The sequence below is a fragment of the Salvelinus alpinus genome, chromosome 29 (genome assembly GCF_045679555.1).
Source record: "Salvelinus alpinus chromosome 29, SLU_Salpinus.1, whole genome shotgun sequence".
In the NCBI taxonomy this organism is placed as follows: Eukaryota; Metazoa; Chordata; class Actinopteri; order Salmoniformes; family Salmonidae; genus Salvelinus; species Salvelinus alpinus.
Window position 1 is genome coordinate 38,579,703 of NC_092114.1, and position 12,609 is coordinate 38,592,311.

Below are 12,609 nucleotides of genomic sequence, written 5' to 3' on the forward strand. Positions count from 1 at the left end.
ATTTCTTTCTTCTTTTTCTTCTAGGTCTTTCCTTTCAGCAAATTGCACAGCAGACCAGCCAGAAGCACCACGATGCATAGTTTAATGACAGCTATTATCATCACAACTAATAGACAAAAACATGAAGCACAATTTGATATGTGAAAATGTGACCTGATAACATAACAGGATGAAAGCCCAGTTCATGCTCTCTGAAGCGAGCACACAGCATGGAGGGTCGCTAACAGTAAACACAAAGTTGGGTGGGTGGCATATACAACACATAAATGTTCAGTGCCTTCGGAAAGTATTCAGATCCCCTGACTTTTTCCACATTTTGTTAACGTTACAGCCTTATTCTAAAATGGATGACATTCTTAAAAATCCTCAGCAATCTACACACAATATCCCATAATGACAAAGTGAAAACAGGTGTCAAAATGTTTGCTAATTTATAAAAAAAATACAAAACAGAAATAGATTATTTACATAAGCATTCGGACCCTTTGCTTTGAGACTTGAAATTGAGTGCAGGTGCATCCTGTTTCCATTGATCATCCTTGAGATGTTTCTACAACTTGATTGGAGTCCACCTGTGGTAAATTCAATTGATTGGACACGATTTGGAAAGGCCCCCACCTGTCTATATAAGGTCCCACAGTTGACAGTGCATGTCAGAGCAAAAACCAAGATTGGGAGTCCCGTAGAGCGGTGCACAATTGGCACAGCGTCATCCGGGTTAGGGGAGGGTTTGGGGGGGCTTTACTTGGCTCATCACGCTCTTGCGACTCCTTGTGGTGGGCGCCTGCAGGCTGACCTCGGTCATCAGTTGGACGGTGTTTCTTCCGACACATTGGTGCTTCTGGGTTAAGCTTTCAATTTCAAGACCCTCGATATTGACCATACACCCACTGCCATTTCAGTTTCACCACAAAGAGCAAAAAACAGGGTTTGTGTCTGAACTTTCATGGACAACCTACCATTTATAGGGCGTGTCTCTCTGTTCTCTTTCCCAACAACATCTGAAAATAGGTGAAGAATATTGATCATGGAATTTACTTTTACAGCTCACAGTTAAAACCCTGGATTTTGGTGTAATTTTCATACTTTCAAGAACTGCAAAGTGTTGCTTTGTGTTACCTGTTTGCATAAGAGCAGTGGTACTCTGGATGTTGAGATGATCTGGGTTTGCAAAAAAAAAAGTTATGCATGACATTTTAAGTTAACTGGGAATGGCATTGTAGTGGTTTCTGAAGCTTCCCCAAAGCTTTCTCTTACTGGTTTTCCCAGCAAGTGTTGAAGAGGATTTTTGAGCCTGATCTTTTTATTAAATGCTTTATGATACTCTCAAAGAAAAATACATGGACAGGTAAATAGATACAGTGTCGCTATAAGGGAAAAACAGGAGAAAAAATGCTATTTGGAAAGCTCTACCTGTCAACACTGTTATACTTTGGCTTCCTTTTCCCCATTACACAGGTACTCTCCAGAGTCCCCTGGCTGGAGATTGAGGATCTGCAGGGCACCATCTTCATCATAGGAAAACCTTTTCTGGGGGTCCTTTCTCTCCTTTTTCATGGTCCCATTTTTGAACAGAGTCAAGATGGGTTCTCGTTTCGCATGACTATCTTTCCTGAAGAACCACCTCCGCTTGGCTTTGCTAGATACTATACAGGGAAGCAATAGGGCTCGGCCAGCAGAAACCGCAAAGTTTTTGCCTGTGGGAAGATATTTATTTTATTAAATATTGGTAACATGATGTGGAAATGTCTTTGACACTGATAGTAATATGCTCATTAGATGAACAAAATAGACTATGTTTCTGCTCCCACTTAACAAAGCAATGTTCAACCTCGATATAGAATCGAAGATACCAATTGTGACCCATTTTAAATACCTGGGCATTGATGTTTTAGTTAATAATGTTTAGAAGAACTACAAAGTCACAACTGTAATTACAGCAGATCTCGACAGATGGTTTAATCTAACATTAACTTTATCAGGTCGAATTTTGATAGTCAAAATGAATGTCTTGCCTAGACTCAATTTATTGTTAGCACACTTTGTTAGTACTGAGGTAAGATTCAAAATTCAGTCTTACATTTTATATGGAAACAGAAACGGCCCAGAATTAAAATACATACAGTCCAGAAACCCAAAGCTTTTGGGGGTCTAGCTTTACCCAACTTAAAGTTATATGCTTTGATGAATGATAAAGGGTTATTATCCTTTCATGACCTAAAAAATATGTAGAATTTAACTGATTCGTCATTTATTTGTATTTTACATTTTTTGCCGTTAAGAACCACTATGCGCACTGATGGAGCCTTTCCATCCACTCACTGAGTTTGTATGTAACCAGAACACAAGAGGAGGTTTTGTATTCAATCTATATATAAAAAACTACTAGAAGTCCTCCATAAACCAATGGGAATAGTTATGGTATAGAATACAGACCTTAAAGACTACAAACAAAATACAGATTGGAAAAAAGTCTGCAACAATATCTGTTAAAACGGCCAGTTTCAGTCAGCTGATTCTAGCCATCCCTTCTGGATAGTTCCGGTCGGCAGCTTAGACTCCCATTCAGAGGACCCCCAATTTTGTTAGTGTTTTATTGGTCAAGGTCACGCCAAATACCTAAGTTGTGTGGTCTTTTGTGTAAAAGTACCATGTGTTCAGCTTGTTTGTTGGCTCGCGCTAGCACTACCGTTAGCATATTGTATTGGAATGCATGATAATTTTAGCATGATTGCTAGCGATTAGCCGTTTATTAGCATTCTTACAGAGCAGTTTCACTGGTGGTTGTCCACCTGAAATTGATCATTGGTTCAACCATTCTTTATCGCCCAGTCAGTGGTACATTTTCAGCTCACATCATCAAGGACAGCAACCAATATATAGATTTTTTTGTTTTGTTGTTATTCTAGAGTGGTGGTCAGACAAGTGTTACATTTCACACGGTACCTGTCACTCATACCTTTCAGTACCTCCACGTCTGCCACTAGCTGGTCGTTGCAGTGGTAGTCCCCAGAGTCGGATGGCTCCAGCTCTTTAATAACCAGAGATCCATCAGGCTGGAGGTCATATTTCTGTTGGTTCATGTAAGTAACCGACTGGCCTTGTTTGGTGACTATGATCCTGTTGACCTGGTGTCGCCACTGTAAATCAACAGTGCCACTGCAGGCCAGGTACAGGCGATGCTCCTCAGGCACTGAGACTCTTCTCACTGAGTGAAGAAATAACAAGTGTGAAGTAGGTTTAGACTAACTAGAATAAACTGGACGAACTGATATTGTGGGAAATATAGACATAGACTTCTGAGCATGTCTGCTTTGTGTCACAGCTAATTTAATCCAAGAAAAAATGTGGGATAGTGTGTTGGATCAGGGGTGTTTTCTGAGAGCCTGACTTGTCCCAAGCCTATGGAATCATCTGAGTGCAGTCTACTTCTACAGTGGCTGTTTGTAGAAGAATATAACTGTTTGTCTACCATTGGATGCAAGGCTGTGTGTCACTCATATCTTCCTGAGTCCATTGCTTCCTGTGTGATCCAATATTCCTCTTTATTTAATGGGAACATGGCATATCCTTAGAGTGGGAATAAAATTAGCCCACTTTAAGGAAGCTAACAAGTTTTTTTTTTTTCAAGGCAAAACCATTAAAACAAACACTAGTATTAATGGTGTTATTGTTTGGAAAATGTTACTGTCAAGGTGTTGACAAAATGGATTGAATTTAAAATGCCTAGACACAAAACCCCATAATGTCAAAGTGGAATCGTGTTTTTCGAAAATGTTAAAAACAAATTAAAAATTAAAAGCTGAAATGTCTTGAGTCAATAAGTATTCAACCCCTTTGTTATGGCAAGCCTAAATAAGTTCAGGAGTAAACATTTGCTTAACAAGTCCCATAATAAGTTGCATGGACTCACTCTGTGTGCAATAATAGTATTTAACATGATTTTTGAATGGCTACCTCATCTCTGTACCCCACACATACAATTATCTGTAAGGTCCCTCAGCCGAGCAGTGCATTTCAAACACAGATTCAACCACAAAGACCAGGGAGGTTTTCCAATACCTCACAAAGAAGGGCACCTATGACTTGGGTGACTGGAGTCTTTGACGGGGTTGTAGTGGAGCGGGTCGAGAGTTTCAAGCTCCTTGGTGTCCACATCACCAACAAACTATCATGGTCCTAACACACCAAGACAGTCGTGAAGCAGGCACAACAACACCTTTTCCCCCTCAGGAGACTGAAAAGATTTGGCATGGGTCCCCAGATCCTCAAAAAGTTCTACAGCTGCACCATCAAGAGCATCCTGACCGGTTGTATCACCGCCTGGTATGGCAACTGCTCGGCATCCGACCAAAAGGCGCTACAGAGGGTAGTGCGTACGGCCCTGCCATCCAGGACCTATATGCTAGGCGGTGTCAGAGGAAAGCCCAAAAAACTGTCAAAGACTCCAGTCACCCAAGTCAAAGACTGTTCTCTCTGCTACCGCAAGGCAAGCTGTACGGGAGCGCCAAGTCTAGGTCCAAAAGGCTCCTTAACAGGTTCTACCCCCAAGCCATAAGACTGCTGAACGATTACTCAAATGGCCACCCGGACAATTTACATTGACCCCCCCCCCCCTTGTTTTTACACTGCTGATACTCGCTGGTTATTATCTATGCATAGTCACTTTACCCCTACCTACATGTACAAATTACCTCGACTAACCTGTACCCCCGCACATTGACTCTGTACCGGCACCCCCTGTATATTGCTTCGTTATTCTTATTTTATTGTGTTACTTTTTATTTTTTACTTTATTTTATTTAGTAAATATTTTCTTAACTGTATTTCTTGAACTGGATTGTTGGTTAAGGGCTTGTAAGTAAGCATTTCACAGTAAGGTCTACAACTGTTGTATTCGGCACGTGAAAAATAACATTTGATTTGACCTATTGGTAGATTAAAAAAAATATCCCTTTGATGATTATTAATTACACTTTGGATGGTGTATCAATACACCCAGTCACTACAAAGATACAGGTGTCCTTCCTATCTCAGTTGCCGGAGAGGAAGGAAACCGCTTAGGGATTTCCCCATTAGCCAATGGTGACTTTAGAACAGTTACAGAGTTTAATGGCTGTGTTAGGAGAAAACTGAGGATGGATTAACAACATTGTAGTTACTCCACAATACTAACCTAATTAACAGAGTGAAAAGAAGGAAGCCTGTACAGAATAAAAATATCCCAAAACACGCATCCTGTTTGCAACAAGGCACTAAAGTAATACTGAAAAAAATGTGGCAAAGTAATTTTTTTTTTTCTTCCTGAATACAAAGTGTTATGTTTGGGGCAAATCCAATCACAGGAGGTCGGTGGCACCTTAATTGGAGAGGACGGGCTTGTGGTAATGGCTGGTGCGGAATCAGTGGAATGGTATCAAATACATCAAACAAATGGTTTCAATGTGTTTGAAGCCATTCCGCCCCAACAGATCCACAGATGATGCAATCTCTATTGCACTCCACACTGCCTTTCCCACGTGGACAAAAGGAACACCTATGTGAGAATGCTATTCATTGACTACAGGTCAGCGTTCAACACCATAGTGCCCTCAAAGCTCATCAATAAGCTAAGGACCCTGGGACTAAACACCTCCCTCTGCAACTGGATCCTGGACTTCCTGACGTGCTGCCCCCAGGTGGTAAGGGTAGGTAACAACATATCCGCCACGCTGATCCTCAACACAGGGGCCCCTCAGGGGTTCGTACTCAGTCCCCTCCTGTACTCCCTGTTCACTCATGACTGCACGGCCAGGCTGACTGCACACCATCATTAAGTTTGCAGATGACACAACAGTGTCAACAACAGCCTGATCACCGACAACGACGAGACAGCTTATAGGGAGGAGGTCAGAAACCTGGCCGTGTGGTGCCAGGACAACAACCTCTCCCTCAACGTGATCAAGACAATGGAGATGATTGTGGACTACAGGAAAAAGAGGACCGAGCACGCCCCCATTCTCATCAACAGAGCTGTAGTGGAGCAGGTCGAGAGCTTCAAGTTCCTTGGTGTCCACATCACCAACAAACGAACATGGTCCAAGCACACCAAGACAGTCGTGAAGAGGGCACGACAACACCTATTCCCACTCAGGAGACTGATAAGATTTGGCATGGGTCCTCAGATCCTCAAAACGTTCTACAGCTGCACCATCGAGAGCAAGCTGACTGGTTGCATCACTGCCTGGTATGGAAAATGCTTGGCCTCCGACCGCAAGGCACAACAGAGGGTAGTGCCTACGTCTCAGTACATCACTGGGGCCAAGCTTCCTGCCATACCAGGCGGTGTCAGAGAAAGGCCCTAAAAATTGTCAAAACGCCACCCTAGACATAGACTGTTCTCTCTGGAACCACATGGTAAGCGGTACCGGAGCGCCAGGTCTAGGTCCAAGAGGCTTCTAAACATCTTCTACCCCCAAGCCATAAGACTCCTGAACATCTAATCAAATGGCTACCCAGACTATTTGCATTGCCCCCCCCCCCCCCCCCCCCCCACTGAGTACCACTCTCCATATTTTCAAGGATAGTGGTGGCTGCATCCTGTTATGGGTATGCTTGTAAGGCTAAAAAAGAAACGGAATGGAGATAAGCACAGGCAAAATCCTACAGGAAAACCTGGTTCAGTATGCTTTCCACTAGACAATGGGAGATGAATTCACCTTTCAGCAGGACAATAACCTGAAACACAAGGCCAAACCTACACTGGAGTTGCTTACCAAAAAGGCAGTCAAGTGGCCAGGTTTTGACTTAAATCTACTTGAAAATATATGGCAAGACCCGAAAATAGTTGTCTTGCAATGATCAACAACCAATTTGACAGAGCTTGAAGAATGTTTTAAATAATAATGGGCAAATGTTGCACAATCCAGGTGTGGAAAGCTCTTAGAGACTTACCCTGAAAGAAACAGCTGTGATCGCTGCCAAAGGTGCTTCTACAAAGTATTGACTCAGGGGTGTAAATATTTATGTAAGTGAGATATTTCTGTATATCACTTTCTATACATTTCCATAAAAAATTGTTTCACTTTGTCATTATTGGGTATTGTGTGTGGAAGGGTGAGAAAAAAACAATTGAATCAATTTGTTATTCAGGCGGTAGCACAACAAATATGGAATAAGTCAAGGGTATGAATACTTTCTGAAGGCACTGTACATGAAGTAGAATCTCAAATAAATTTAGGAAATAAAGTTAAATAGAAATTGCTCATAATTATTCTAATACACTAGTGTATACTCACTCTTTTTATGTTCTGTTCATTTTGTCTTGGATAGAAGGAAATTATGGTCGGTGTGTGTAGTACTCAATCAATGCAAAGAACAAAATGGTCACTGTACTTGTACCTGTAGCTGTTGCACTAGAGGTGAGGGGAATCATTAGAAAAAACAACAAAGGCTTGAAATAGCTCCACATCTTTCACCAAAACTCTTAACACTGCAGAGTTAATCGGTATACGTGATAGTAACCCCTCCTTCCCTTTTCCTCTGTTCCCCGTTTAAACCAGACCAAGACCGCGTGAGTCTGTGTGGTCATGACTAAGACAGTGACATTATGGTGACTAATGGGCAGCATTATACCATAGACTCAACATTAGGATAACATTTGATAGTGGAAATCCCAAATGTTTCATTATGCTTCAATGAGAGGACATTGACACGTCTTTTCACATATACCTGTTATATACTGTGTGTCTTATTGCATTTCATGCTAATTTAAAAATGCCTTCTTTTTTTGATTGATTGGTAAATAAGAAGCCACTCACAATAGGGCTAGGCCTATCTTGAAGTTGAGACCGTGTTTAATTACATCCTCGTGAGTACAGGGGCCTGTTGCACAAAAGTAGAATTAAGACATCCGGGATAAATGACTCAGCTGAGCTCAATGAAGCCAAAACATGTGCGTCCAGGCTTAATTGGTTGCACAAAGACCAAGCCAGGATGAGCAGACACGGATTCATTAAGCCAGGTGAAACCAATCCTGGATAGGTGCGCGCTCACGGCTCACTCAAATAGACCCCGCCACAGATCACAGATTAACTGATTTACCATGGCAACTAGAGCCGCGTACTTTTCCCCGTCGGAAGCACAAATCCTCATGGAGGCATACGAGGAGGTAAAATATATAATTAAGAAGAAAGGCAACACCGCCACAGTGATAAAGCAAAGAGAAAAAGCGTGGCAAAGTATTGCAGACCGCCTGAATGCGTAAGTAGTGCACAATTACACACTCACCGCTCCGCTGAAACATCACAATTACAATTCAAATATTTAATTCACATCTCCAAAAATGCAGTTGTACTGTAATTATGAAACGGTTAAATTTTTAATTGAAATGCACTGCAGATATGAGTGAAATTGTGTAAAGTAACTCCATCACACTGTATAAAGCTATGATAAATTTTTTGATATTTTTACTGAAAACAAGACAAAAATACCAAGTAATTTTTTGCAGTGTGACTCCATTAAATGTGTGTGTGTGTGTGTGTGTGTAGATTAAACATGAACGGGCCAAAACGGACATGGCAGCAGGTCAAAATCAAATACAAGAACATTCTGCAGAATGGTATGGTCCCTGACTAATATTTAACAAAGCACAAGCATATATTGTACCCAGAAGGTGCCTGCTCACACATTGTCTGTACTGTTTTAGCAGTGAAAAAGAATACCCACAGACAAGGCACGGGTGGTGGGTCACCAAAGGCTGACCTTACCCCAGCAGAGGACATGGCCTTGGAGCTAAATAAAGGCAGGCCCGTCTTAGAGGGGATCCCTGGGGGGAAAGAGACGAGCATAGGTTCCTCCCAAGATGCCACCCGCTTCATTCAAGGTATGTCCTTCCATCTCTACATGGGATACAACCACATTCATATTGAATCAATTTGGACTGTCTGACTTTGGTTTACCTATTGCCTTGCAGTGTCTGGCAGCACTGTGTTCCTGTTAGAGCCACCAGCACAAGCACCAGACGATGCTGATCCAGTGAGTACTCCATCAAAGGCATACTGTAGGCCTGGCATGTCTTGTCTACTAGCTTCAATATGAATCCGATTAAATGTGATAGGGTGAAGGCCCCAGTGCAGCAGCAACAGCACATGATGGAGACGATGATGAGGAGGAGACCATCTCTCTGGATTCCAGAAGGCATGAGGTATCATGTTAAGAATGTGAAAGTACTATTTACTCTACAATGGTGAGGAGTCCTCATCAAAATCAAAAAATCTAATTTCTTTTACAGGACCCAGATGCTATACAGTGGGAAAACCAGCCTGGCAACATAGTGCGTATTAATAAAAGGACACCACATCCTGCCAAATTCCAGCTGCGCTAATTGTATTGTGTTCACAGAGCTCACAAGCTATCAGAAAGTTGTATGGCAACCACCTCTGGCGCCAAATAGAACTGGCAGACATAGACATTCAGTACAAGAAGAAAAAGATGGAAAATCTTGCACTGGAGTCCGAAATAAAAAAGAGGACAATTAGGAAACTGGACCTTGAAATAAAAAAACTTGAGAGGGAGGTGAGATATGCCTTCAATGTACACTGTATGCTAACTGTAACACAAATGTATTAATCATTATTTTTCTTTCCTCCCCCAGCTCCAAGAAGATGACACAGCTCAAAATAAAAATTAGGTATATTCTCGTAAAGTCAAGTGAGCCATGACATATGAGCTCTTATTGTGAGCACACAGGACGGTGGCATCTTTCTAAGGTTTTTTTTTTTTTCCCAGCAATCAGTACAACCAAGTCATCGTTATAAGGCATCGCCCTCTTTTGCCCACCCCCCCAGCACCAGGTGTGGCCACTAGCCTATATGAAGGCCCAAAATTGTGTGTTCCTTTCTGCTCTGACAATGGCATGCCCATTCGTGCGAGATGTGGTGGATGAAGAAGCACTTGTGCTGAGGAGAGCCTTCAGGCGAGAAAGGGTCTTCAGGGACCGGTTGGACCCACTGGCCTTCCCTGATGACCATCTATATGAAAGATACAGGTTTTCTGCAGATGGCATCAGGTATCTATGCAGACTACTGTGTCCCAGGATTAAGCACCGCACTGCACGGAGCCATGCACTGAGTGTGGAGCAAATGGTTTGTGTGGCCTTGCGCTTTTTTGCTAGTGGAGCCTTCCTGTACTCAGTGGGGGATGCAGAACAGCTGAACAAGGCCACAATTTGCCGCACAATAAGGAGTGTGTGTCTGGCTATCAAAGCATTAGCAGATGTCTTCATCTCCTTCCCTGGCCACAGAAGACTCTGTGACATCAAAGAGGAGTTCTATAGGATTGCAGGTAAGAGGATCTACAAATTACAGGACAACTGTTAACACATAGTAGGATACTCATTACTTTGTGTGACAGGTTTCCCCAATGTCATTGGTGCAGTGGACTGCACACACATAAGGATAAAAGCCCCCTCAGGTGCCCATGAGGCCGATTTTGTGAATAGGAAATCCTTTCACAGCATTAATGTTCAGGTGAACATAACTTTTTGATATTGTCCATTGACGAACACTCTGCATTGCCAGTGATGTGCATTGATTGGTGTAATATTCCTCATCTTATGATTTCAGATGGTCTGCAATGCTGACTGTGTGATCAGCAATGTTGTGGCAAAATGGCCTGGCTCAGTCCATGACTCCAGAATCTTTCGGGCCTCTGAAATCTATCAGTGCCTATCACAAGGTAAGCCACACAACCCCTATTTATAACCATCATGGCTGTGTCAAGAATATCACTGTGTTTATGAGGTAGTAATGATGAGATTTTGTGTTGACAGGTGAATTCTCTGGTGTGTTGCTGGGAGACAGGGGGTATGGCTGCCAGCCTTTTCTCCTGACACCTTTCACAGACCCCCAGGAAGCACAGCAGGCCTACAACCATGCCCATGCCAGGACCAGGGCCAGAGTTGAAATGACCTTTGGCCTCCTGAAGGCACGCTTTCACTGCCTTCACAAATTAAGGGTCAGCCCTGTTAGGGCATGTGATATTACTGTGGCTTGTGCTGTCCTCCACAATGTGGCCTGCCTGAGGAAGGAGAGGGCCCCCAGAGTGCCACCAGCCATGGACTGGGACAATCCGGCAATCTTCCCTGATGACGACAGTGGTCGGCTGCTGAGGGACCAATATGTGTTGAATTATTTTAGTTAGTATGTGTGCTTTCAATTTTGGTTAAATATGTCCTGCGGTGGCAGAGGAATTTGGGTTTTTTTGGGTTCGTTTTTTGACGAATTTGGCCTCTTATGATGTTTGTGCGGTATACTGTGTGTAATACAAGGCTGCAGGGAGGCTACTGCATCCATTCATTTGTCTGTTCAGTTGATGTGTATGGATTTGTCCTGCATTTATTTTAGTGTGCAGACATGCAGGGTGTGTTATATACAGACCTTTGAATGTGTATGTATCATTTTGTATAATATGCTTGGATTCTGTGCTTTCCATCTTGTAGAGTCACTGTGACTTCAGTTTCGAAAGGAGCTGATGGTTTACCTGCTTTGTTTTGTCCTTATTCAATAAAGGAACATAATGTTACACATTGTGTTTTTATATTCATATGGAATGTGTATTTGTTTATATGACAGAGTACTAGGGCCACACTGAAGAAAAAGGATAAAGTCATAAATTTATGAGGCTGGTTCTTTCTGCAGAAAAGCTACATATTGTTTTTACAGTTTTGATACTTATGACAATGTGATACTTAATATTCTGGCACATCAGCATGTCTTTGTTTATGAAACCATACTGAAGTACAATTTCACGAAATGCCCCACATCTGTCATTTTAACAACTGTCCTCCTTTAAAACAACTGGTTACAATATTATGACTTGTGTTTTTTTCCCCTCTGTGGCCCTAATATTCTATCATTTTATATATAGCCTTATAGTCTATGGGAAACTGTAAATTATCTAATGATAGCAACATCATCTAAAAATCATTTTTTATCCAAAATCATTGAAATTAATGATCACAAACGTTTAAATAATAACAGTGGGTCTAGTTATATGTGATAACAATGTATAGTGAGCAGTGAAATAACTATTGGTTTCCATTTGTGGTGACTGCTGACTGACATTAGGGATGAGATTAAATAGATCCTGGAATTTAGCCTGGTCTGGAGCAGGCTAGCTCCACAGAATAAATCTCCATGGTAATTTATACCATAACATATCCTCCTGCCCCCTATCCATCTTTAGTGCAACCGGATTACGGATCAATTGAGCCAGGATCACCAAGATATCCTGGCTTAATCCCTTATCCTAGTTTTGTGCAACAGGCCCCAGGTCTGAACCAGGTGGGACCCCTGCAGAGTGACTTTCCAAACAATGCTATTAGAATGATGACAGTAGTAGCGAAATAAATGCTTTCTACTAGTTTTGTGCAGATATACCGTACCAGAGACGGTTCAGAAATGTTGGACATACTTACTTACTTTATTGTCCCCATGGGGAAATTTTGTTGCAGTGTCATGTACACATTTAAAGTGGCGTTAAATACAAAACAAGATTGACAATACAACTTTCAATAACAATAACAATAACAATATGAATCAATAACAATAACAATATGAAAAATATACT

The 12,609-nt window shown here is 41.9% G+C and overlaps 1 protein-coding gene across 6 annotated transcripts; it reads left to right on the forward strand.

The window, feature by feature from the left end:
• Nucleotides 1-7,860: 7,860 nt before the first annotated feature.
• LOC139558972 (putative nuclease HARBI1) lies at nt 7,861-11,583 on the forward strand. Of its 6 annotated transcripts, none has more exons than XM_071374525.1 (9): nt 7,861-8,863; nt 8,954-9,015; nt 9,098-9,184; nt 9,272-9,555; nt 9,635-9,670; nt 9,769-10,323; nt 10,393-10,508; nt 10,605-10,716; nt 10,811-11,583. In XM_071374525.1, the coding sequence occupies exons 6-9, from the start codon at nt 9,852-9,854 to the stop codon at nt 11,179-11,181; spliced, it is 1,071 nt and encodes a 356-aa protein (XP_071230626.1). In that variant the 5' UTR covers nt 7,861-8,863; nt 8,954-9,015; nt 9,098-9,184; nt 9,272-9,555; nt 9,635-9,670; nt 9,769-9,851; the 3' UTR covers nt 11,182-11,583. The 6 variants fall into 6 exon arrangements, with proteins under 6 accessions (XP_071230626.1, XP_071230627.1, XP_071230628.1 ...); XM_071374526.1 differs by having other exon boundaries at nt 7,861-8,599; nt 8,687-8,863; nt 9,635-10,323; XM_071374527.1 differs by having other exon boundaries at nt 9,272-9,670.
• The last annotated feature ends 1,026 nt before the right edge of the window (nt 11,584-12,609 follow it).

Coding starts and splice junctions, on each gene's coding strand:
- LOC139558972 (XM_071374524.1), top strand. CDS start 9,852: ATGAAGGCCCAAAATTGTGTGTTCCTTTCTGCTCTGACAATGGCATGC. Junction 10,324..10,392: donor GGAGTTCTATAGGATTGCAG/GTAAGAGGATCT, acceptor TTTGTGTGACAG/GTTTCCCCAATGTCATTGGT. Junction 10,717..10,810: donor CTATCAGTGCCTATCACAAG/GTAAGCCACACA, acceptor TTGTGTTGACAG/GTGAATTCTCTGGTGTGTTG.